The sequence below is a fragment of the Blennius ocellaris genome (genome assembly GCF_963422515.1).
Source record: "Blennius ocellaris genome assembly, chromosome: 22".
Lineage (NCBI taxonomy): Eukaryota > Metazoa > Chordata > Actinopteri > Blenniiformes > Blenniidae > Blennius > Blennius ocellaris.
In genome coordinates this window covers 6,624,321-6,651,417 of record NC_137671.1, presented here as the reverse complement: position 1 = coordinate 6,651,417, position 27,097 = coordinate 6,624,321, and the positions used below count along the sequence as shown (strand labels likewise).

The 27,097-nt window shown below is 40.5% G+C and overlaps 1 protein-coding gene across 1 annotated transcript in view; it reads right to left on the bottom strand.

Annotated features, from left to right (window-relative positions):
- The window catches only part of LOC308146294 (proton myo-inositol cotransporter-like), a gene marked incomplete at both ends in the record, with an annotated part of 60,226 nt that extends 35,667 nt beyond the window's left edge, over positions 1–24,559 (bottom strand). The window contains 3 exons of the mRNA XM_080518038.1: positions 11,978–12,186; positions 13,851–14,010; positions 23,962–24,559. Of these exons, the coding sequence (XP_080374164.1) occupies positions 11,978–12,186; positions 13,851–14,010; positions 23,962–24,559 (967 nt within the window). The remainder of the gene's footprint in view (positions 1–11,977; positions 12,187–13,850; positions 14,011–23,961) is intronic.
- Positions 24,560–27,097: the final 2,538 nt, after the last annotated feature.

Sequence of the window (27,097 nt, the reverse complement as noted above, 5' to 3'; positions counted from 1 at the left end):
GCGACCTGTCAAGTTAGATAAATACAATGAATCGAAGTACCTATATTCTGATATTTTAAGATGCCGATTAAAACCGATATTTATTGGACAATTATTCAGTAGATACATTAAAGGAAAGCTTCTGCTACATCAAAGACGGGTATCTTTGAGAGCGAAGCTAAAAACGTTCAAAACTGTGAGCATTTGTCAATGAAACACTCCCAAATCTTTTAAGTGTCTTTACATTTCAGCGAGATTATGTATTTATCTTTATAGTCAATTGAGTTGTAGTACTCTAAAACAAAAAAGACATTAAGTGCTACTTAATGTCAACAGTGACGTCCTCGAATCTGATCACTGACGCTCTCCGTCAGCAGGGTTACAGTGATAAACATTTCAGTTTCGACAAAACATCAGTGAGGAAATGAGATAAACACTTTGTGCCGCAGCATCAGCACCAACCAGAAAAGCACTTCCTCTGCAGCACCAGGCAGCTGTCATCTTTTACATCGATTCCGGTGCCCTTTACTGACAGATAATCATATACGATGTGATTATATTTACTGTGCTGCATCTGTATGTTCACGGCACGTTACAGCTGGAAAAGCTGTGGACGGAAGCGCCTTTAACTACAGTGTAAATACATTTTATATTCAGGAGCAGATGATAAAATCCGAAAGGTGGCGAAGTGATTAATGACAGAGGAAGGAAGGAAGAACACATTTCTCATTCATAAATCTGTTTCATCACCATCTATTGTGTGAAAACCTGAAAAGGAACTGAAGCTGTCAGATTGATGGAGGAGAAACCACATGATTCAGTGGGAGCAGAAAGCACCACCACACACACATACAACCATTAAGGACTCACTCTTTAAATGTGTTTACTAATGTAAAAAAAAAAAATACATGTACGTTTGTAAATATGTAGTTTTCGTCAATATCACAAATTTTAGATTCACTTAATGTTCCAATTTATTGTTTAATTTTATGTTTTTGAATGGTTCTCAAATAACACTATTCTCACAATTCCATCATGTATTTTCTTCAGAGACTATTTCAAGCACCACATAATGTTTTCTTTGACTTAACTTAATTGTATCATATTCATAGAACGTTATTGCTTTTGAGGAAATAATTAAATAACATATGGTATCATGGGTCCTCAAAGAACCAAAACAGCCACAAAAAGATCTAAATGCATCACAGACATGCTCATTAATCTCATTGCAATCCTAAGAGATCACAAGAATTCAGATTCAGGAAAACAGAAATAGACCAAAGGTCGTCTCAAAAGGATAAACCAAAAATAATTTTGCTTGAAAAGGATATAATATTAGCCACAAAGTGTTGCAAACATTGAGTGCAAGAAACACGCAAAATAAAAATATAGAGTAAAAAACATAAAAAGCACAATGATATTATCAAAACTGGAAATATTGCTGTTGGATTGTACAGTTTGGTGCCATTATTTTTCACAAGTATCGTGTGTTATGATGACCCCCTCCCAGTCAGCTGTTGTTTAGTTGTGAGTGGTTCAATAATAAAAAAAAAAAGATCCGAGGTTGTCGCTCGTTGAGTCAGTTACAATGTCCCACTCACCTCAGCTGCCACTGTTAATAAAAGAAGGTGCAGATCTCTGCCGTGGTGAATTGAAAACCTTCCTCTGGTCGGCACAAGATGCTGCAATTGCGGCTAAAAATTCTGTAATCCAGAGTTATGTCACATTTGGAGAAAGAGACGAGAACAAAATTGCAAGAACTCTGCCCACTAATAAAATCCCCTGAGCCACTTTGACATCTGTGAGCAATCATTCTCATGACTTATTGAGATTCATGACTTCCCGGCTGCACACCTGCTCCTATGCAAATGAAAAGGATCTACCTGAAGGACTCTCATATCGCAAACATACCGAGTCAGACTGGCCTCTGGGAGATGGGGGAACATAGGCATCCATATCATGTGATTTTCCTTTTTTTTTTTCTCATTTCCTATTAAAAACTATTCAAATGATAACTCTGTCAAGGATAATTTAATGCTCCAATAAACCCAGTGTTACAGATGAAGTCTTTTGAGTCAGAGCCATTAGTGTTCCTGTTAAGAGCTCACTGGGGTGTCCAACACCAAAACATGCCCATTCAACAAGTGTGTGCTAATTGAATGAGGCATCTCTGGATGAGTCACAGCCTTACTGCTGTCACTACATGTGGAAACTGGGAGCCACAAATAGAAGCTCCCATAGAAAAGCTGCCACATGTTAAAGTAGCCTTTGATTTCACTCAAATTCTATTCTGTGTATTCAAGTAGGTGAAAAGCTCCACTGGTGCCAAATCAAAAACGCCTTTTGTTGTTCTCCCCATTGTGTGTTGAGCGGTGATTATTGGAGGCTGAAAAAACTGCAGCAGACTCCCAGATGGAGACGATTTTAAAACATTTTTTGGAAGGCTGAAATAGCTTCTCCTATACGGTCTTATTGTGCCTATATGGGTTGTGGTGGTTACTAATGCTTATATAATGATGGGTTGATGAGTGTAACATCATGAAAAGAGAGATAAGACGCTATTTAGGGAGATTTCTTGTATTTTAATCTGTATTGGTCAAGTTGCCGGATTTGGTGCAAGTGATTCCCAAAGCATCCAATAAAGTTCTATTCCGTTTTCTTTGTTGAAAGTAACACATTATAGAAAAAGAGGGTCTCCCTAGTGGGTAGGCAATCTTATATAGGATCCAGTAACTTGCATCTCTTTTAGAAGTGTTTCTCTCTGCTACAGCAGTGTGTGATTCTGTTCAGTTTTTGTGTATTCGTACGGTGGTGTGGTGCACCTCGAGGGAGGTGCTGTCATTCAGAGTAGAGTGGGCGTGTCGGTGACATGTGGGGGTGTGTGTTGGTGACGGGGGAGGTGTTAAAGGAGGAAGTGTGGTGATGTCAGCGGGTGAAATGTTTGACAAGTCCACTGTCATGCAGTGGGAAGCAATAAAGAAAAAAACAACTCGACAACTGTCCGTTTCCTCTTCCACGGCTTGCACACGGAAATTTACTTGATTATGCAAACAGATACATGTATTTGTGCATATTGTATATTATGCATATTGTGCTAAGGGATAAAACTACAGGTTCTGTTTGTCTGGCAGTCTTGAACCAATAACAGCTAGACTTTGTGTTTAATAGTTGGCATGATGAACTGTTTAAGGTTTTGTTTAGAATCTGCCCCTATTGAAAGGTACAGGTAGCGCTTATTGTGGTGTGGTACTTAATTTCAAACTGATGCTATGCAAACGAATCCCAAGTAATCTAACGATTGATTGAGGAAAAACGCCACATACCACAACCTCGTGCAATGTAGCAACATGTGGCGTAGCGTAGAATAACAGAGGGCAAAACAGAATACAATGTATGTTAATATATCAAAGGAATGGAGCTTCAAAATATAACACAAAATAGCATGAGCATCGTATTACAACATATCGTAACACAACAGTGTGATGAGAATGTTTTTATTGCAAAGAGTAGTACCAATGTGTTCAAGTGCTTAAATATAACTAAGGAGCTCCTCGTACCCAAGACAATAAACAAGATAAAGCATTATAAAAGATCGATGGAAGATTACAATGGCTATGAACATTTAAATTTTTCATACCAACTTCCAGCAGCACCATGTCTCAAGAGGCTACTTTACTCTGCTCTGAAAATTTTCAGCTTACCTTTTCCTCTTGCTGAAAATAAATAAGCAATCTCCCAACTTCTCCAGCGTGTATTAAGTGTATTGACATTTCAACAAAACGTAATGAACACTGCGGGCGTCTGCAAGCGCATGCTCACACTCTGAAAATCGATGTGACGCCGCAGCTGAAGAGTCCTATCATCAATTGTAGCGGCGATAAAATGGTAGGCGACACCAGTCTGCAGTTTGACGGTGTTCGTACTCGTTTCCAAAACTTGCGAGAACAAAGCAGGCCAGGATAGAAAGCAATTACTGAAGCAAAGAGAAAGATAATTCCCTAATCTCCTCTCTTTGCTTTTTATCAGGAGCGGCTTGCCTGCTTTGCATCCTCTGCTAATGCAGCCTCCGTAATAAATTCCCAGTCGGGACTTTGGTTTCATTTCCCTGCACTCCACCCTGCTAACCTCGCCATAACCTCATTACCGATTAAAGTGATTCCAACACAAATGTGTAATTTCCACTGCTCGCGCATCCAACCACGAGCCTTGTGAGCACTCTTGTCAAAAATCCCCAAATACTGCGACGGAAAACAGTAAGCTTCTATTTTTTCTTTTTTTAATTGAAAAGTAGATAAGCGGAGATGACAATGCCTCCGGCATGTTTAGATTCAATTATGTCTGATTTGAGTCCAGAGCAGTGAACCCACAGACATCAATAAAAAGAGGAGCTTGAATGTGAGTGGCCTGCCACATCAAAACAAGCTGAATTACTCAAATAAAGGTGACACACAACCTCTCATACTGAGTATGCAGTTTAAAATAATAATATAGTTCAGCCATCTTCATCTTAAATGACAATCCGAAATTCAAATCAAGAAAAGGTGTTCATTTTCTTTTTTTCAAATCCATTTAATTATAATAGTTTAAAGGACTAATATATTATACAATCAAACATGAAAGATAAATATAATAACGTGCAAATCTGGATGTGGAGAGCAATATTCCCAATTGATGCTCAATTAGTTGCATCTAATTAAAACCAAAACTCGTCACTTCAGCCTTTTTTTTAAAACACGTTTTCAAGCACGAGTATGCAAATTAATTGGTCTCTACTGAAATGTAGTTTCAGCTTTGGTGGCTGCACAAAACATACCAAAGTTTTTTTGTTGCAAACTGTCCTGGATATAATGAAAATCACATCTTATATTCTTTCTCGTATGTGTGTTTTGCTATGCTCATTTGTCATATGCCAAAGAAAACTGTGGGTCTACTTCAACAGTGTGGTAAATCACATTATAAAGGATTATCACAACCTCATGTTCAGAAGTGATATCGCATGACGGAACATTGATTTCAACCCTAATTTAGATTTTTGAGGCCCATGACCACTGAAAATGGGCCGTAAACACACTTTTGGGTCAGCAGCCACATTTTATAAGACTCCATCCTGCTCTGGGAGGACACCTGAACACCTAATGAAAACCTACATGCACGGGGAGAACACGAATGAATGGGCCGTCCTTTTAAAAAGAGAATTTCCCCTTCATTTGGAGCCCTGAAGATTTTCTCACAGACTTTACCAGACACAGATCAGCTGTAAAGTTTCATAAAATGTTCAAATATTCTGAATTATTAAAGATTGGTGGGATGATTTGGAGGTAAACAATGAAAGTACCTCACACATGTATCAGGTGTGTGTGTGTGTGTGTTTGTAGGATGTTGGTGCTGGGGACTTTTGTGAATAAGCAGCAATTAAAAAAAAAAAGAATTGACATCAAATCAGTCATTTGAAAACATGGCAGGGACATGAACGCAGCACTGCTAACACAGCGTACCTTTCAATTACTTAGAGGCAGATGGTGAAAAAAGAAGTGTGACCGAGGGCCGTGTTATAGATCGGGGACTGATTTTCAGCACAAATAAACAGATTTTCAATGTGATAGAGTATTCGCTGATTTTAATTAATTTATATCCATGCTTTAAATCAGAATATTCCCTGAATCCTATTCAGATGAATCTGTGGTCACTAAATCTATTCATCTTGTTTACTGGCTGTACCTGTATGCCCACCAGACATCTTTAACAGTGATTGTAGTGCTTCACATTGATGTCAGAAGTGCTTGACATTGAGCGAACTCCTTTCATCTTTCCCATTCAAATCAACGGTTGCCCCCCCCTTTGGATGAGCAGAATGAAAGCAAACCTGATTTAAAGGGAAATTCCAGCAAAAAAGAGAAAAAGAAAGACCAAGATATTGATCTTTCAAGCTGCACTTATCTATGTGTACTTTCAAAGAGATCACCTGCTGTAATGTTTGTACTGAGAATTACCTCCCTACTCTGCCATTTCCTTCCCTACTACTGCGTCTTAGCGTCTTCTAGCTCAAGGCTTTATAGCTACACAGCGTTGGTTCTTTCTCAGTATTTGCAACCAGCTGTTTTCAGTATAAATAGATGTGATCAGGTTTTAATTGTTTGGTGGCTTCCTCCACACATGACGTGCAAGTGGAAATTAGATTTTTTTTATCGCAAATGAAATGCATCTTAAATTGTAACCGGAGCTAATTAGAGTGTAAACATGTGTGTTCAACACATATTTCAAGTTTCAAACTAATAAAGGAGAGAATCTGAAAACACAATGCCTTTGACCAATGCCTCACACCCAAAATGGCCAAAACCAAGTCAAACAAATATAAAAAAAGAGCCTCTTCTTTATGTTGACTAAATGTCAGCATCATCATTAATCCGCACTCTAAAAACTCCTAACGATTCACAATTATCGCCTTTCAGGCTTTTGGTTAAACACAAACGTGCTCCATGTTGGAGGGACGACATATGGCCGAGGACAAAGTGATCGACTGCCTGACTCTGCCTCCATCACTCAGCACCCAGACGTGCCCTTTGTTTTTGTAAGGTTACGTCTCAGTCTGCTCAGTGCTGCTTGGAACAAGAATTGTTATGAACAAGCTTTCCGAAGGAAATCAATGAGCTCAATAAGGTGTGCCATGAAGTCGCAGATGAAGAATAGCATTATAATGGCCGACAGAACTGCCCGGCGATATTGCCCCAATATTGCTTCTCTGTCGTAATTGCTGCCACAGTGCCTCCATTTTCCACTTCACTTTCACTTTGTCTGCTCCTATTTTACCCCCACCTCCTTTCTCCTCGGTTGAGGTTGAAAAAAAAACTGTAATCAGAGCTCATTGATTAAGGCTGACAACACATCATCATCATCGTCATCCCCATGTCTCAGTTTGAATGTCCTTCCTTCTGTGTCAGCATAGAGCACTAAAAATAGCTAAATCAGAGAAATTGACACGAGCTGTCTCTGATTTTGATCACGAGACACTTCAGTCATGCAGAAACTGCTTTTTGTGTCTGACTTTAACTCCAAAAACCTGCTGACGATACATCCAAAAGCCCAAACGGAGCAAAGTCAATGTCATTGTTGTTGGCTGATTCAATTTCAATTCAACTTTATTTATATAGCACCAAATACAACACAGTCATCTCGGGCTTTTAACAGAGATAACAGCTGATAACAGCAATGTATGTTTGTTTTTTCTGAGAATATGAAGAAATCTGCTGTCAAATATACTCCTGTACAACATACAAGTGCAACTTTTATCACTACTAAAATAAATTAATCTTTTGACCTATACCAGCATAGCTTAATTATTAGCCATATCAACAAACAAAAGTGTGCCTTTTAAGTATCCCAGTGAAGTAATAGAGTAACAACATGCTCCAGAATGCTCTGAAATATGTTGCAACACAGTGAATAAAACATCTTTGTATGTTTTCTCATTTAAAAGTGGTAAAGTAAACAAAAGTGACAAGTCTCTTGTTTAATAAAGACATTTTTGTAAAGCGAGCAGTTACCTAACCCACACTTCCACTGATCCACAGGCAAGAAAATGTACCAAATAAATGAGGCGAGGCTGAAATTTAATTAAAAAAAACCTCAATATTTAATATGTAAATACTCATTGCACCAGTTCGATCTGTTCAAATCAACTGTGTGTGTGTGTGTGTGTGTGTGTGTGTGTGTGTGTGTGTGTGTGTGTGTGTGTGTGTGTGTGTGTGTGTGTGTGTGTGTGTGTGTGTGTGTGTGTGTGTGTGTGCGTGTATACTAACACTAACCACGTTGCGTCTGAGGTGAGAGAAAATAGGCGAGGAGTGTTGTTTCCATGGTTACTGGTGAGCCTTTGTTTTCCAGGTGACAACACACACAGGCACACACAACAAAGCTACAGGTAAACGTCTCCATCTCCTTCAAGGGAACCAGTGACCAGGCGTAAGATGGAAAAAGAGTCAATTACAGAGTGTCAGGACCAAAAGCAGGTTCCACTTCTATTTTAAAGGGCAAACGGACATATTCATCATTATATTATCTGTGCTATTCTTCAGACTGGCAGTCTGGCCTTCACATGGATGGCCATCAATGTTTCTTTTAAGTCTCTTACCTTCCTTCCTTTTTCAAATTGAACACATCCGCAATTGCGACATTTACATATAAACTTTTATTACAATGCTAACTTATTTAAAAGCCAAAGCAGAATTATTAAAAAAAAAAGAAAAGAAAAAAAAGACTTTCGATTATAACTGACGGGCCTCAATAAAATTACAGTCCATGTCCATGATGTACGTATTATACTTCTGAAGATTGCAGAAAAGTGCAAGCTATGCGCTAAGGGACCACGCTGTCATTACAAAGGCTCTCAAACCCTGCATTAAGAGAAGTGGTGGGCTGTGGTTGGACCCTTTCAGCGCCAGACGGAGCAAACTACCGGAACAAATCGTTCCTGAAAACCATCGCGTTCAGAATCATGACCATGACCGGAGGTTTCTCCTCTTTCAGCCTTAATTTATGATTTCAGCTGATGGCTGGTGATACATGTCATATGTCATCCTTCATGTGATTTGGTTAAAGTACTTTTGTAGCTCTGGTCATAATGAGTTCTGTTCTTTACTAAAACAGACTGTCTCGGCTTCTGTTAGTCGCAGAAGCGGAGAGAAAAAGGACCTAATTAATTTGGAGGAGAATCAGACCAGCATAACATTGGTTTTTAATTCTGCCGAGAAGTGGCTTTAATAGGTCAAATAGCTTAGTGCCATGTCATGTCTGTACTTTGTGCTTGGCAAAGTCAGATCTCTTACAAGTTCAGTCAGCTTTAAAATGTCCTTGTGGTAATGTCAAATAGTTTTCTGCTTCTTTTCTGATTTTGGAAAATGTGTAACAACCTAAAACACGAGGCAAAGGATCACGATTTACTTATTTTCAGGCCAATTAGTCGAAATGCGGTATTTTGCTCTCGTCGTCAACTTAATATGCCCTGTTTGATTCTGGCGTCAGGATGTTTTCTCTCCCTCCATGACTTTTCTGCAAGGACAAACAATGTTCTCCCCCTCGAAAAAATATGCATTCATGGTGAAGTGATGACTCTGTCCTATTATTTATCAATGCTGTCTGTTGAATCCTCCAGTACCACCCTCCTGACCGTAACCAAAAAGAGAGCACTCTGCACACAGAATAATAGTGACAAAAAAAAGTGTTCTGGTTTCTGCCATGTGAATTGGAGTGACAACAGAGACACACACACAAAAAACCCAAACAAACCCCAGATACAATGGAAACAAGCTTGAGCAAAACAACATTCTAAAAATATTGACATTCGGTTCGTGACTCACATTTCACATTGAACCCAAATGTTAACCAGCGGCTGCAGGAGAACAAGCAGGTTTCTCAGAGCGAGGCGCCAACATGCTGCTCGTACACAGAGACTGATGATGGCTGCCAAGCTGAGCTGTAGCGAAGAGGAGGGCTGAAAATGAAAGTGCCGGACACACACTGGGGCCCACCACAAGGACACTCGGCCGCTCGTGTGAGCGAGAGTTTTTCAACGTCGGCGTTAGATTTTTCGGGAGTGAGCGTGCGATGGAGAGCTCTCCTCCGCTGCAGGCCACACCGACCCCGGGGGGAATCTGTGGACGCCACTCCCTTCAGAGACACGCTGCTCCCTGTTGTCAAGGTTGATTAGTTGCAGGATGATTCCAATTTGGTTTCATCTCCTCTTCCCTCAGCGCACCGACACCCCACCCCCCCCACCCCAAAATTCCTCACACTTCCCTTCTTCCACAGCCTTTTCACTCCCACATGCCTACTTTTGGTCTTTCTTTAAACTCAATAGAAGAAGAAGAACATACATGAATCACCTCCATGTTTCCGTAAAAATCAGGAAATCATCACAATGAAGAATTTGACCACAAAATGATTATTGGGAGAGTAGAGTATGGTACCGACTTTTGTTATCATTGAGTACTTTATTTATTTTATATTAATGGTTCCTTTGCACTGTTGATAGATTAAGTACAATTACTTACTTAATCATTAATTACTGTAAAACACTTTGTGCAGCAACTGTTCTGAAAAGTGCTATTTTAGGCACCTTAGTTTGTGTCAGGGATTTTTAAGTTATTTTTGCTCCTGTACTTTTTGTGCAAACCCCTGCACCATAATTTGTGTCTTTGTGTGACAGTCACCATAGTCTGCGTTTTATATTACTTCAAAGTTGGAGCAACGTGTTCAATAAACATGTGTTTATAATTATACGCAGAAATAGGTTAATTGTTCCTCCAGGCAGACAGTTGAAGGACTTGCAGTTAATCCTGCCATAATAAATGCAAGAAACCTTTTAACACCTGGATTTTAAATCTCAGTCATTACAGTTAATTATGAGACCAGATGCTTCATGCCTATGAATGTGCATAATGCCTCTCTTTTGCTCACACATTCAAACAGATGGTGGATAAAGATATAACAACAGTTAGTGGACACTGATGTGTCTGTATGTGCGTGCATGTTGTTTTCCTGATTGCCTTCTCCATCTGATGTGAACAAGCATTGACGAGAGAATAAAAAGATTTGCAGGCTCAGACTCGGGAGTGTGCCTCACACACCGCCAGCAAAAAAACAATTATATGACGCTCACAATTTGAGGTAATAAAGCTCAATCGGCCATCACACTGATGACCTACTTTAATACTGCCTGTGCTTCAAATCGAACCGCAGCGGCAGCTGCCGCCATGTGATGGAGCAAAGGTCAGCTCACATGATAATTAAGTATGAAAAAGAAAGTATTTTACATTTTGTGACTGTGTCTGTCTCTCTTTTGGCTCCTGCTCGATTGACAGTCACAGTGCCGATTCACTTTCTCAACAACTGAATCAAAGTTAATCACGGCAGTCTCAATGTGACAGAAAGGTCTCAAGGTCTAATATTCAAAAAATGAAAAGATTCCTTCAAGAAGCGAAGCAGAGCAGACATAAGACAAGAACCTACAAAAACTCAAACCGCATCGACGGAGACAAACGATGCTACAATGCTGCCGTTTGATTGGCATGTCAGCGCTGTCACACGGGGAGATCGGGGAAATGCAACAGAGCGAGCGAATGACTAATTGTTCCTTCAATAGAAAAGACGACATGACGCAGCAGGACGAGACAGTAAATAGCATAATCGGCCTCGGTGAGAGGGACATCGAAATGAGTGAAAAGAAAGCTGCTGCCTGGGAGGTTCAGGATTGCGACCCAGTCAGATGTGAAGCGTTAATTAGCCGGCCCCTTCATCCCGAGAGTCAGAAATCCTACTGTTACACTCTAAGATGATGATATACTATCGGTTTTAGTTTGATTTTAACAACAAACAACTCTCAGAGCACCGTTGTCGTGTCAACGGACACCCAAAACGCCAAGAAACCTTTCAGTTTTCAATTTAAAAATATGTCATGCCAACAGGGTTGATATTCCTAAAACTGCAACCAGGAAAATTGATCTCTATCCCATTACCAGAATTTTTTCCCCCAAACATCAGTTTTGTATTCTGAGTTTTATATTTGTGTTTTCTCAGCCTTATTGTCTTCTATTAAAGGTGGGCAAATCCTTAATATATATTTAGGTTTTTGGGTGCCAAGCTTAAACTTTGAGGCAAATGAGTTCATTATCGATACTTCAAATATTCTGTGATAAAATAATTCAGGCATTTCAGACCAATTGCATGAATTGCATCAAAAACTATGCGGTCATATGAAGAAGTGCCGTGTGGACAGGGCCTCAGTCTATTTGTTACCGTTTTTGCCTTCGGTGCTTCGCAGGCACACCTTCATCGACCTCGTCCAGGTGAGCAGCTTCACTGTGATATCTGATCGTGACTCCATGCCGACTTCAAACATGAGCAAACAGTCGAGAGCAAAAACCATCCGACGGACACACAGCAGTGACCGAAGAGCAAAGATCAAACAACGATGTCAACACAAAGAGCCGTTTTTGTTGCCCCTCACCTCCCCCGCTGTCCTTCTCCTCTTCCTCGATGCTGTTTTTGATGCCGTCATACTCCTCGTCGATGTTCTGGTTGCCTCGGATCTGGCTGAGCACACGCCGTGCCTTCTGGGTCAGCCCGCGTTGGATTAACCAGCGAGGGCTCTCGGGCAGGAAGAGGAATCCCATGAACTGGAGCACCGCGGGGAGCACAGACAGACCCAGCATGTACCTGGAAGGTGCGGGGCAGAGGGGGGACGCATGCAAGCGAGCCTCCAATTATGAGCACAGAAACGAGCTGTCCTGGCGTTAAAATTATGAAATTTTCTTATTGTCACTTTCAAAGCTTGTGCCAATTCGTTATTCCTTCAACCACTTCTGCACAAAGAGGATCCACAAATGTTTGACATTCAGTGAATGTTGAGCAATTTGACACCAAACATCAGGTGGTATACCTCATTAAAATTAAACACCAGGGAAAATGTCAAGGCTTTATTCAGATTCCCCTGCTTAAAATAACCTCAGCTTTTATATTTAGCATTTGACCTTCACACTGAATATAGAAGATTAATTGCTTTAATAAGAAGTTGATTCACATGAAATGGTTGGAGCTTGATTAAGCTATTTGTTTTTCTAATTTATACTGCTTATAGACTTAATATTGACACATAACTGATCTGAGAAAAAAAACATTTGTAAGAATCATAGCGGGTGCTTTATATAGTTCTTCCTGTTTGATGATGATGAAGAAAGGAAACATGAAAAAAAGTTCAAGATTTATAGAATTTTTTGTAAGCAATGTTAAAAATGTCTCTTCTGCATTAAACTTCTCATATGGTCACACAATCGCTGATTTATTTTTGCCCTGTTGTTTTTGAAAAGTAGATCTTTACTCATTTAATTACAGTGACTAATAGACGCATTGTGGATGATCAACTTTTATTGAGTTTAGTTTAACTAGAGTTTTACTGTTTTTAAGCTGTCCAGAGGACGTTCAAACTATTAATGTTGTCCATTTTATAAGCCATGTAGTGAAGTTAATTAAGTTAGTAACTTGAGAAAAGTTGCACCATTTGATTAAAACAAGCATTTCCGTAAAGGGCCAATCAAAACGCACACATTATATATTCCTTACCTTAAAGTAGACTCAGTAATACATTCATTTTCAGTGATTTTAACTGAAACCTGGTTCAAACGTGTCCGAAATGACCATCATCTCACAATTACCTACAAAACTAGTGATTTAATGATTTTTGGAATTTGGAGTTGCTAGTTATGCATGTCAAGACAGGCTGATATAATTGTTTCTCCTGATATGTCTATTTCTTGTAGGTGTGTATATAACTGTGGGTAAAACCTACAAAGGCCTCCAAAAAGCCATCATTATGTATGATTCATGTTCATCGAGGACTTTCTCAACCATCTCCACTGCACACAGCAGAACTGCAGTTGAGACGAATCCTTTGATAAAGGACAATTCTTGTCCGCACTACATTTAAACACTCTGGAGGCTGTAAAGCAGCGCTCAGCGTGACAAAAGAAACAGGAGTGGGAAGGCGTGAAGCAGATAAGCGGGAGAAGAAAGTGTCTGGAGTCTTTCAAATGTACAGTACAGCCACTCGTGCTAAATGTTAGGGGCTGACCCACACATGGGCTGACATTTGAAATGAGGGTCTGAGCAGCAGCGCCTTCCCCTGGCATCAGATATGATAAGAGCCCTAAAGAAAACACAATACTATCATGTGGCTATCGTAACGAGATATGTACGATTTGTATTTCAGCTGCTGCGTTTACCTACACGTGGCATTTACGCCTGACAAAATGAAGGGCAGCGCTGAAGCTGCTCTTTTCTCACACATTTAGCGCGTGTGGAAAGTGTGCGCTCGGCTGTCTGACCTCCAGCCGTCACGCCGCAGATAGCTGAAGGCGCCGTCGATGAGGCTGGCAGTGAACTGTCCCCCGGTGATGAAGAGGGTGTTAACGGTTACAAGCTGCCCCCTGAGGTGGGGCGGAGAGGCCTCAGCGATGTACACGGGCACCGTCATAGAAGCGATACCTGCACAGCGGGAGGAGAGAGGAGGGCATTAACAAGGATGGAGGGAAGTAGAAAGTGCACAGCGACTGAAAATGCACACTAATAATTTGGTTCATTCAGCAAAAGGAACGCATTCAAAATAAATCTTTGACCATTAGGACGCCTGATTATTTCCCTTTGAAGAGGGGCCACATTTGTGAGAAACATGCATGTGTGGGATGCATATTTGAGTTGCTCCCATGTGTGAGAATATTTTTATTTAGCTAAAAGAAGTTTCTATTAAAAAAAAGTCAAATATTTAAATTGTATGATTATAGATTGTACGACAGATACAATTACAACAACAAACACCAGGCAGGTTAGTAGCCAGATTGACATAAACATTGACGGTGAGTGCACAAAAAATTCTAATTTCAAAATCTATAGAAATGCTAAACATAGTAAATGTTAATATTTACAGTATTTACACACAAAATGCATAATACAATTTTGTGAAATCGACAATTAAAGTAATAAATGCTTCAATGCGAGTGACCTTTGCTAAATTTAAATGCATAATAGTATTTCCAATCATTTCTGTTAGTGTTTTATTTTTTGTATATATATATATATATATATATATATATATATATATATATATATATATTTAACCTTCAACTCTGACCCTGCTTGACAACGTAGTGGTGGGGTCATGCGGCTGTAAGACCCCCCCCCCCCGAAACCCAAGCAAATACTAAATATTGTGGAGGCCACACACACACACACACACTCACACAAAATGTGTGTGTGTGTGTGTGTGTGTGTGTGTATTTCTATGACACGGTTCCATGAGACAGAGCCTTTCTACAGCTTTCTCCTGATAAGCTCTATTAATAGTCTGCTGATGCTTTCTATTCACCCCACCCTCTCCTCCCCGCTCCCCTCCCCTCCCTGCTGCCACCACCCTGCCCTTAACAGCCGCCATGACTACATGGCTACCCGTTGCCGTGGAAACCAATGGCTGAGAGAAGTCTTTAGTATCAGCAGGTCATACGGTATACTCGAGTCTGCTGTGTTCACGGCACAGCAGTTTCATAATGCTCAACATCTCCAATGCCACCCATGAGTGAGTGGAACAGTGTGTTCTTGAGGTGGAATAATGTGGCCAAAGACTCTCTCACTTCGGCTTTACCATTTAGCATGGAGATGTTGCCGCCTGCGTTGTACTTCAGATACATTAACGGCACACTCTCCTGCTACTTAGTGGGAGACATCACATTTAGACCCTTTTTTGGTCCGACTCCGACTACTCCGACATTTTTGTTCACTTCTCTATAAACACCTGTCATTCAATCATCTTTTTTTTAATGCTCACCACCATACCTTGAAGAACAATACGATCCAGAGGCTCTGTTTTGGGGGAAGGGGCTTTCAAACATGGCCAATTTGAAAGATAAAAAGCAACAGTCATTTAGGTTATGTAAATAACCACAATGTCAGTGTACACAGACACAAGTAACTAAATAGGTATTTTAGTCTTTATGAACTTTTCTGATTTCTTTAAACAAGAATATGACTCTTATATGTTTTTACAACATGATTTGAACAATGACCAACCCATTTTCTTGAGAATTTCTTGAACTTGGGATTTAAAATTTAAACGTGTTGAATTTTCCTTAATCAAAACTGAACATACTGTATGCTGATGATGCATTGACATCAATGCACCAAATCTTGTGCCTTTGGACGGTGGCAGGAAATCAGAGTTTACAGAAAGTACAGTACATGTAAACTCACACAGACAGGCCTCCAAGCAGAGAATCAAACCCTGGATTTTCCTGCTGTGCGATGACAGTGCGGGCCACTGTTCCACTTTCCAAGCCTCAATAGCCATTAAAACGAATGAAGCTGGTGTGCAAAAAAAACGTGTAAGCTTGTGTTTCTTTTGACAAATGTTCATGGGTCGTTAGGATTCCATGGCTCCCTGCAAGACCTCGCTTTAACCACGCCTGAGTAACTACAACTCCCAGGACGCATTTCAATGATCCACTACTTTAAAGGTGCAACATACAATGAGGACAGTGGGCCGATTAAACATTCAGCAGCTGAGTGACTCTCGCATTTTCATGTACGCTCTTCCATACAGCAGAAACTGTTGCAGTGGTTCTGTTTTTTTTTTTAGTTTTTCTTGGTGAGCCGCATTTCAATCTAAAACAAGAGAGTAACAATTACTGTTTCATTGAAAAAGTCATACTGACTGTGGAACACCAAAAGCAGGGAACACCAAAAGCCTTGAAATCTGTTGTATCCAACAGCCGAGTTGTGACTATGCAGATTTCCATAGATACGTGGTCTTACGCACAGATCTCTGTATACTCAGTCTTGAAGACAATCATCTTTGTTTCACACCTTTAATATAGTAAAGGCAGCCATATCTCCTCCTCGTCCTCCCATTTCACTTTACAAATTCCCCCTCCTTCTATTGTTTACTCCATTTTCACTTAATGTTTCACTGGCTTATCTGTGTCCAAGCGCCGCCTGTTGCTATAGACTGCCCATATGGCGAGACGCTACAGCTGATGCTGATGCATTAAGTGAGTAATGGATCGTTTCCATTTTCCCTTCTGCTGCAGTTGGTGCCAGTGAATTGTGTTACAGCCAAATAAAGCAAACACATTACAGGCCCATAAGAGGGTTAAATACTGGACAGGTTTGCATTAATTGACCCAACATGAAGAATTAAGTGTTTTGCTGTGATTTTTTTTTTTTTTAATAAGAACTACCATATGTCAAGCATTTATATTCCTCTGAAGTTCTCTATTGGTACTATAATAAGCTACTCTACTTCCAGTGCGTCTCCCTATACAAACCCAGTGGCAATGAGCTTCCTATTAAGCACCAAGGACAGCTCCCCATGCACTCTGGTACACACAGTCTGAAGTCTGAAGTCGCCGTCTGATCACGCTCAGCCTCAAAGCATCGCGGCGCGCTTAAACAAAGGACGTGTCTGGTCCTGTGAAGGCCGCCTGGAGGCACGCCGTACAAAGCTGGGGATTGACTCACTTGATCAGAGAGCGAGGGAGACGCTTCACACAGAGCCTCCATCACTGCGCTCTGCTAAAAAGACAGGCAGGATGGTACTGGTACTTAGTGGGTGGCTGTGATGGAGGAAACTAATTCAGTGCTGATGGAGGACTGTTGAAACTGCAAAGGAAGGAAAGGAGGGGGGGGAAAAACCCTCCCCCAGATGAAGTCTTTATTGACTTTCAAATGGGTGACTGGCGTGAAAGGCGATTGAAATTCACTTGTAAAAGTGAGAAATGTTGAGCTCTTTGTTAATGTAATACAGCAGATTCTTTATGTGTGTATATATATATATATATATATATATATATATATATATATATATATAAATAAAACTGCATATGTTCATTTATTTCAGCCTTTTATTTACTTTTTCAATCTCCTTTAAAAACCTTACTTTTAAACAATGACACGCAAACAAGTGTCTCATACATTTAGCTATTTAAACCTAGCAATTAATTATCGAGCATCCAGGTCATGACTAAATGTTTTCAAAATGTAATTAACAGGCCTTTTCTTGCGGATCCATCTACTGCCACCAAGCACAAAATGTTTCAACGTTCACAACTGCTCAATACGCAAAGGTAAAAAACACAATTATTGACTCAGTGAGAGAGTGACTGTGTGTTCTTTGGTTTTGTGCATGGTTTTGAGCAAATGGATTATGACCAACTAAAGCAGATTCATAGATTGAACAGGAAACAACACTTCATGGCTCTTTCCACCCCTCACTTATTACCATGACAGCACACAAAGAACATATTGTCAAACAGTGCTGCTGATAATCACTGGTTGTGAAAGATGAATAATAAAACATCCTACCAAAGTGTTCCCTCTGACAAAATAACTGACAGAGGGAACAAACAAGTCTTGTGTAAATGTAGAGAGTTTCTTCACCCGTCTCCTGTGACTTCCTGACACTCGTACTTGCAGGAATCTTTGCCACGGTGGTCAATTTCATCTAATAAGCTTCAGTTTGATTTCGCTCAGGATGCACGTTTGTCTCTAAAACATCTTTGTTATCTTCACATTTAACAATTTGTTTAATACATTTCAATCCTCCAGTACCCGAGACCGATGAGCAGCTCCAAAGCATGATGGTGCCTCCCTCATGTTTCACAGTATTTAGGCTGCACTGTTGTATCTGCACTTCTACTTAAATTTTGATCAACCTAGACCGTCTCCGCTGCTGCTGGAAATGAGTTAAAGCCGACAGCAAAAAAGAAAGGCACAACTCGTTTTTCATAAACCATCTGAAAAGGAGATTGGATAAATGTATTGTTACTGGAATTTTAGACCTACACATATGTGCTGCACAATTGTGAAGTCGGCAGGAAATGATACATGGTTTTCTGGTTTTAAAAAACTGAATATAGTGGCGTGCCAAAGAATTGAGTCAATACTTTGTAGAGTCCCCTTTCGCTGCAATCGCAGCAGCAAGTCTTCAGATTTACACGTCTATCAGATTTGCACAGCGAGAAAGTGAAATTTTCTTCATTGCATAATAGCTCAAGCTCAGTCAGATTGGACTGTGTGTGTTTGTAAACAGCAATTTAAGTCAAGCCAGAGATTTTCAGTTGGATTAAGATCTGGACTTTGACTTGTCCATTTGAACACATGAATATACTTTGATCTAAACCTTCTGCTTGTAGCTCAGGCTGTATGTTTTGGGTTGTTGTCCTGCTGGAAGGTGAACCTCCGCCCCAGGCTCAAGCGTTTTGCAGATTCTAACAGGTTTTCCTCACAGACTGATGTGTATTTAGCTCCATCTTCTTTCCATTCTTCCATAAAGGCCAATTTGTGGCGTGCAGACTGATAGATGTCCTGTGGACAGATTGTCCCACCTGAGTGGTGCATCTCTGCAGCTACTCCACAGTTACCCCTCAGCTACTTCTCAAGTCAATGCTCTCCTTGCCCGGCATGTGAATTTAGGTGTATGGCCATGTCTTCGTGGGTCGTTAGGATTCCATGGCTCCCTGCAAGACCACGCTTTAAACTTTTTGACAACTTTCTCCCTGACACGTCTGGTGTTTCCCTTGATTTTTCATGTTTGTTTGTTCACAAATGTTCTCTAGTGAATGTCTGAGGCCTTCACAGAATGGCTGCATTTATCCTGGGATTGGATTGCACACAAGTGGTCTCTTTATTAATTAGATGACGTGTGAAGGTACTTGGTTGCACTGGATTTTAATTAGGGGCATCAGAGTGAAGGGCTGAACACGGAAACATTTTGCTTCCACTTCATAATTATGCAGAACAGTGTGTTGGTCTCTCGCAATAAGTTGAAATAAATTACATTTGTAGTTGTAATGCGACACATTGTGAAAGATTTCAAAGGGTTTAAATGCTTTTGCAAGCCACTGCATGTGCAGTGAATCAGCGTGGGATTGAAACATCTCCCCACAAATACTCTGAAACTCTTAATTTGACCACACCTGCCTCGTCAGGGAACAAATTATCATTCATGAACATCTGGCTCAATACTGTCTGTCTGCTCCGACAGGAAACGGCTCATATCTCACAACAGTCCCTGTGCTTGGGCAAAGGTCAGCTTGACAGCGCTGCGTGCCACGCACTTATGTGTAGGAATAAAACGAGGCAGGGCACGGCGGCGAATGGCCTTTCCTGGTTTGACAAACAGCTCAGATGACCTTTGTGGGGAGTTCAGTTCAGAAATGCTAAGTAGTTGGCGTTCCTGAGAACTGGCAGTCATGTCTGTGTGCAGGTGATGGGCTGCCGCCAGAATAATTGATGCAAAGAGGGAGGGGGGGAAAAAAAAGGAAGTGTTGCCTTATTAGTGTTTCGAGGAGCTAATTATAGTGCCAGAATGTGTTTCATTGTCCATCGTGGCCTTGCTCATACATGCTCGGTTAATGAAGACCTCTGTATGGGAAAATGAGATGGCAGCAGAGGAGGAGATACTAATAATATACCGGCTGCTAATATTGTAACTGTTTCAATGGCCTGCATGATTAGTTTTCCTTCTGTTGTGTGAAGGATAATGTGTGGCTGACACATTAGCAATCACCATTTTATATCAGCCCATTTGAGAAAGATCGAATAATATGCTCATCTGGAATTTTAAAGAAATAATGATAATTTTACCTAATTTTTCACAACTGGTCATTCTGAAAGGGCTCAATGAGGATGATTCAATTATGGCATCACAGCAATGCCTGAATATGTGCATGCAACGCACACAACAGTCCATCATGCAGGTCAATCTGACACATAACCAGAAAGACTTAAATTAAACTGTTTCTACCCGTCACAGCTTTTCTGAGAGCCCATCAACACTTCATTGAAATCTTCAATCCCAGAAAGATACTTAAAAATGTGAATTTATCCACTTTTAGACATTCCAAGGTCGAGATATAAACAGTGGGGTGATCGCTCTTTTGCTGTTGCTGCTTCCAGACTGTGGAACAAACTGCCCCCCGACATTCGCACCACTACTGATCTCGGCATTTTTAAATCAAAGCTGAAAACCCTTTTTTTTTTCAGGTTGGCTTTTAACTCTGTCTAGGGCAGTGTATTTAGTCTGTATGCTCTGTTTTTATGACTTTCTGGAAGGCTTCCACCAACCTGCAGCACTGTTGCACCTGTGTTTTATTTATTGTTTTTATGTATTATTCTTGTATTTATTTCTTAATGTATTGTTTTTATAGCTTTGTTGTAAAGCACTTTGGGTACCACTGGGTTATTGTAAAGGGCTGTACAAATAAAATTTGATTGATTGATTGCTCGATTGATTTTCTATGCTTGTTTTATCGAAGTTAGGATCACAATGGCAGAGTCGACCCCAGACACTTTACCGTCTATCACAGAGCTAAACTTCACAGTTTTGCATTTTGATTAAACTGGGATGCATAATCTGGATCCCCCCCCCCCCCAAATGATCTGAATAACTAAAAATGATTCATTTCAATGACTGGTTAGCAACATAATATTGAGTTGTTGGGGCATCGTCTTTCCTCAGTATGAGGTAAAACTAGTAATTACTGTAGTTGATAAAACATTTAAAAAAAAATCTTTACTGTGAGTATAATTGAGACAAATTAAATTAAGCTTTGGTGGAAGCCTATAAGTGTAACAGGTATCAAAGTTGCTCACTATATAGAGACTTGCAAGATGTTAAATGCCGTTATCTTGCAGCAGAGGAGTGAGCTATGTTCTTATTGCCAGTGGATCCCATAGACATTGACAGTAATAATTCATAATGTGAAAAACTTAAGTGCAACATTCAAATGAAATGTAATACCGTGTGAGGGGTGTCATCTTCCAACACTTCCTCTTTTATGGCGATGATGCACGATATACGGCAGTGTCACAGTGAACAGACTTCCCATTAAAACTTTGTCCCCTTTCAGCACGCTGACGTCAGTAACACAACTTTTCTCATGCAGTCTTTCAGAGGTTAAGTGCGGCTTTGAGCACAAATTCAACAAGCACTGGAAATGATTGCATAGAAATTTACAAGTGCTAAAAGATGACTCGGGGAGGGCAGATTTAAACTTTGGATGAGGAGTAACATGTTCAATAGCATTTTTGTGAAAGTAGCATAATTAGACCATCAGAGCCATCAGCCACATTTACCATGTTAACTACTCAGAATCACACGTTCAATTTGCTTTAATCAGACAAAGTAGCAGGCATTTGCTGTCATCAACTTCCCTCTGCCAGGTGTTGAGCTTGTTTAGTTCTTTATCTTGATGCATTATGCAAGTCGCCTTGAGAATCACTTTCATTACAAGAAATGGGCTACCATAAGTTTTAGTTTTCTAATGGCGTCTCATGCACACAGTGAAGGTGAATTTATTACAGCTCATTTCCCACCTTTCCCACTTCGCCCTATCAAATCACTGATATGTTTTATTCTTCCAGAGACTCCAGCAATAGTCCATCACAGCAAACACGAAACCTTAACAAGGTCTTGTCACAGTATCGGCTATTATTTCACTGCACCCAAGCATATATCACCATACATATCAGCAATTACTGTCAATCACCTGACCTGTACAGGGAAACCTTGGAGTTTTGAAGCCCTAAACAAAAATGTCATCACATCTATGCCTCCTTAATTGGATTGCATTTGAACTTCATTAGCAGCTCCTATGAAATAAGTGCATGGAATGTCATTTTGATATGAAATGCAGATCAAACAAATGGAGCAAGTATTCATTCCACATGTCCTGAAATCTGTGGGTTACCCATTCTGTGTTTTGCCACCTGCTGAATGAACATATACAAATTGTATTATGGCCAGCCAGTAAACACACAACAATCTAAATTAGAGTCATTCATCAAAAGAGGCAGCGGGAGATACTGTCAGGAGGCTGAAGTAATGAAGGGCTTTAGTTTGTGAAAAGAACTTCAGGATCTTAACCTTTAGCCAGAGGTGTCCATTACAGAGTTAAGCTTTCTTTTCCATCCCAGTTATTCACCGAGATGAGAAAATGATCTGCAATTCCTCCGTTGCCGACAAGGTTGCTTACTACTCTCACAGGAGGCGGCAGGCAAACGAGCACTGAGCCTTGAAAGCCCGCTTAAACAGCCCCTTTTCACGGCAGGCAACACATGAGTAACGGCAGCCGTGGTAAATAATGTCTGGGGAGCCGATATCTGATGAAAAGGCACGATGCACGTCGAAGCAGGTGCAGATTTGTGGGGAGGCGGTGTTGCAGAAATATGGATGATTCAAAATTGGGAGTAAACCCAGACAAATAAAACACATTTATGCCAAGCGATGGAGATGAACATGCAAGAGTGTCGTGGAGGAAGTGGAGATTGAAGCAACCAACCAAGTTTATGCATTTCTGACATCAGAATTGGCTAGAGGTGACCTCACTCTTCATTCAGAATGAGCTTTCACACCATCACTCATTGGTATCCGGCCAAATCTGATAATTATCATAATGATGGTGGTGATGATGACAATAATAGGGGTGGTGACTCGTCTCCCCACCAACAGTATTCAACTTGGCACAGTAGAGGGTAATGTCGTGTATTCAGACAGTGGGACGACGGCCAGAAACAGGACCACAAAAAGCTTTGAGAAACGTGACCTCAAGGGTCAGTTAGAATCAATAAAGTGCTTTATAAAACCGCTTTGGGTAATAGGCTTTACTAATAGTTTAGTAAAAGCTATGTCAGACTTGATCCAGATTGTTGAGACACTGAAACAGCTGCATCAGGTAAGATTCTGGGGATTTATTTCTTCTTATTTGGCGAATTATTCCTCAAAGGGCTGGGGTGTTGAACAAAATCAAACATGCAGATCCCACTTTGCAGACGGGCGCACACTCTCAATCATTCCTTGTATTTATTGCTTTTGCATGTTTTGTTTTTTTTCATGCAGGGTTGACATGCTCCCTCCCGACAAAAAGTACACATCTCGGATTGTTGGTGGGGGAGATTGCATGTTCTCCCTTTGAAAGTCTGGGTTTACTATGAGATTCTTCCCATCAACCAGAAACGTGTGTGTAGAATTAAGTTTACTTGACAATCCACATTGGCCATTTAGGTTTTAAAATTGTTTAACTGTGACACTCTTTCACCAAGCCGTCAAGACTGTGTTCAAGAACATGGATGGTTAAGTATTTTTGAAACATTATTTAAAACCAGTTTTATAAGGTTTTGTTAGTTCGGATCGTTGTAAAACACAAGTATGTTTATGTAGGCTATTTTCAGGTCAAAGTATCCCATCATCCAACAAAAAGTTGCAGGCGTAGAAGGAGGTGTCAAAAAATAAACAAACAAACATCTTGTTTAATGTTTTACAAATACTTAAAAGTTGTATTTGCCGGTGTTTATGTCACAGACACAAGACACACCCCAAGTCTGTGGATCTGTTGGGGTAAACATTGATTAGACAATTTAAAAAATAAAAAGGGACTGGATGCGTCTTACCAAGCCCCAGTCCGACGATGAGCCTCCCCGCCAGAAGAACCTCCTTGCCGGGGGCCGTGCTCAACACGATCCCCCCAACGGTGAAGAAGCAGCTGGCCAGCAGGATGCACACCCTGCGCCCGAACAGCCCGTTGAGGAAGCCGCCCAGCAGGGCGGAGAGCGCGGCCGCGGCCACAGTACTTGATATGAGCAGCTCCTGCCACAGCGCGCTCAGCTCCAGCTCGCGCTTCAGCAGCAGCATCGCCCCGGAGATCACCCCGGTGTCGTAGCCGAACAGGAACCCGCCGAGGGCGGAGAAGGCGGCCAGGACGTACACGAATCCGGGCGTGACATCCTGCTGGAACTGCTTGCGGGCAGCCCTCTCCAGCTCCCCGGTGGAGGTGGAGGAGGCGGCGGCGGCTGCTGCTGCTGCTGAGGCGGGCGCGCCGGCGGAGGAGGAGGACGCACCGGCGGAGGCGCCCTGGCTGCTGATGCTGGCGTTGGACGGAGCCTTGATGAGGCTCCGCTCTCCGCCGTCGTTCACTTTCTTCCACCGCTCGCCCATCAGGTTGCTCATACTCCGGAGGTTGTAGTCATGGTCGCCCTGCTTTCGCGACATGTGGGAAACAACACAGGATAGGGCGGCGGAGTTGTATTCAGAAGCGTAAAACAAAAAACAAAACAAAAAAAACAACAACAACAAAAACAGAACCCTCCTCCCCCCCCTCCCACCCCCCACCCCACCCCAAGAACGCACTCTTCTCTCCCACTTGGCCACACTTTCAGATGCGGTGCAAAGTTGTTCTCCTGCCCGGAGCCTGATCAGAGCATCTCATTCCAGTGGTCCTGATGGGAGAGTTGGAGCGGAGTGAGGAGGAAAGGTGGAGAGAGGAGTGATGTGTGGAGCTCCTCGTCACCATCAGCGTCGCCGTGACGCAAGGAAAACATTGTTTTGGCTGCGTACAGTCGAGAGTAAATCGTCAACTGTGGGGGTTCAGGGGAATAAAGGTTATATTATTATTATTCTAAAATGATTATGTAAAAAATAAAAAAACAGGAAATTAATCCCACAAACATGGTATAGAACACGTGGTTTCCTGCAATGTTTCGGTGACACAAATTACAACATTTTTATTGACAAAAAAAATACATATTATCGCCACAGTCTTGATGGGAAAGACTTCCCCCTACAGGACTAATGTTAGTGTTGCACAGTGATCAGACAGCAGATTAATTCCCCCTCAAATCCTAATCACTAAATCTTGTGTGACCTGGCATATGCAAGTTTAAAATGACACCAACTGAATAACATTATTTTACGTTAGGAGAAAACATTTTGGGAAAACACCCTCACATATGGTTAAATCGGTATAAGTGGAATATAGAACAGTTAACCGTTTTAGCATCAATAGAAAAATGAAACATTTAATGAAATGTATGTGCAATAAATACAAAACCTGTGCAAGTGTCGCTGTTCGAATGAAATTAAGGGGAATTACCTTCATCGTATTAACATTTGTTGAGATGTCAAATAACTCAGGGAGCCTGAATATGCAAAAAAAAAAAAAAAAAATTCTTTGCTTGGACACAGTTTACCACTGCTCCACCATGCTACATAAAACAGCATTAGATGTTCCTTAAAATGTGTCCCATTATGAAAAGTCAGTTGTGGTTAATGTTCTATACTTTTCATGCTTCTGCTTATAAAGATAATGATTTAAAGATGTGATGACTCCCCCTACTGGCTGTTCCTCATAGTATAAACGTAGGTCAAGTATGCAGACATTGATTTTTAATAAACATTTTTCCATTTTTCAGCAAACATGTGAGTAGGGTATATTCATCAGAAAGTACAGAAAAGCAATGTATTCACTTCCACACATGAGGCATGATAAAACTAACAGCAACATCATCTGCAGGAGCTTTCTGCTCTTCATCTCACCATTTTCACACAATTTGAAAAAGCTTGATGATGTTTATTTTTCAAGTCGTATTGGTGGCACAATCGAACAATAGGATATCTAGAAGGATCAAAGATACAAGTAACTAGCTTTTTCAGGATCAATACAACTCCTGTCCATATGTAAGGAGTTCTCATTGGAACGCAAGGATTATAAGTATCCAATGTTTTAAAATATACATGGCAAAATCACACATTGATCCAAATTTAAGGAGTAAAATTACTCACATTTGTGTCAGAATATGAGAATAATATTCATATATCAACATTAATCACATAAGCTCAAATATCTTATTAATAAGAAAACATAAAAAAAAAAAAAGATTTTTGATTGATATCTTTCTTTTAAAGGCCCAATTATCACAACATAATCAAATTTCAGTATTTATCTTTATCTCCCAGTACATGAAATTATAATGAGATTATGTGTCGATTTTTCTAGCAGTATTTTGGGCATGTGCGGTAGAGAAACAGGAAGTGCATTCACTTGAGTTGAACAAACCACTGGAAGGAGTTTTCCCACAGAGAACACTGTGACCTGCCACAGCTGGGAATGCACAGGTTTAATTTAACCTCAAAAAATTGTCGTTTTAAATCCTCATCAATGCTGGAGAAGCTTCTGCCATGTGTTGACTGGGAAGTGGGAAAATGGCATGCAAAAACAAAAGTGAAATGTTGTAATTAAATAATGTGAGGTCAGCACAATGGCATTTTTGTTTGTTCAAATGCTGATTTTAATGTCTAATGTTTTTAATGTCCTTGATAATCGCCCCAGTTTACTGTCTTATTGTTTTTCATTTGTTTTTTGTTCCTGCATGTCTATTTTTAGTGTCATTGTTTTATGATTTGAATATGTTGTATATTCCAATGGTCATTTTTCATTTTAATTACAGTGACTTTGTTGGTTTGTTATTTTTCTATATTTGATTGGGTTATACTCCCTTCTGGTTGTTTTGTGCCTTTTAGAACTTTGAGCCTCATTGTGACCATTTTGTCTTTTGTAGATATTTTTTTGTTTAAAGGTGCTTATTTTTCTGCCAATTTATACCTACTTGTCTTATTTCACACCTCTGATATGTATTTTCTGTTGTCTCCATGTTATATCCATGTCTATTTAGGGTCATCTTTACCGTTTTTCTCTCGTCATTGTTTTATATTTCTATTTCTGTGTTTATCTTACAGCTTTATACGTCCATG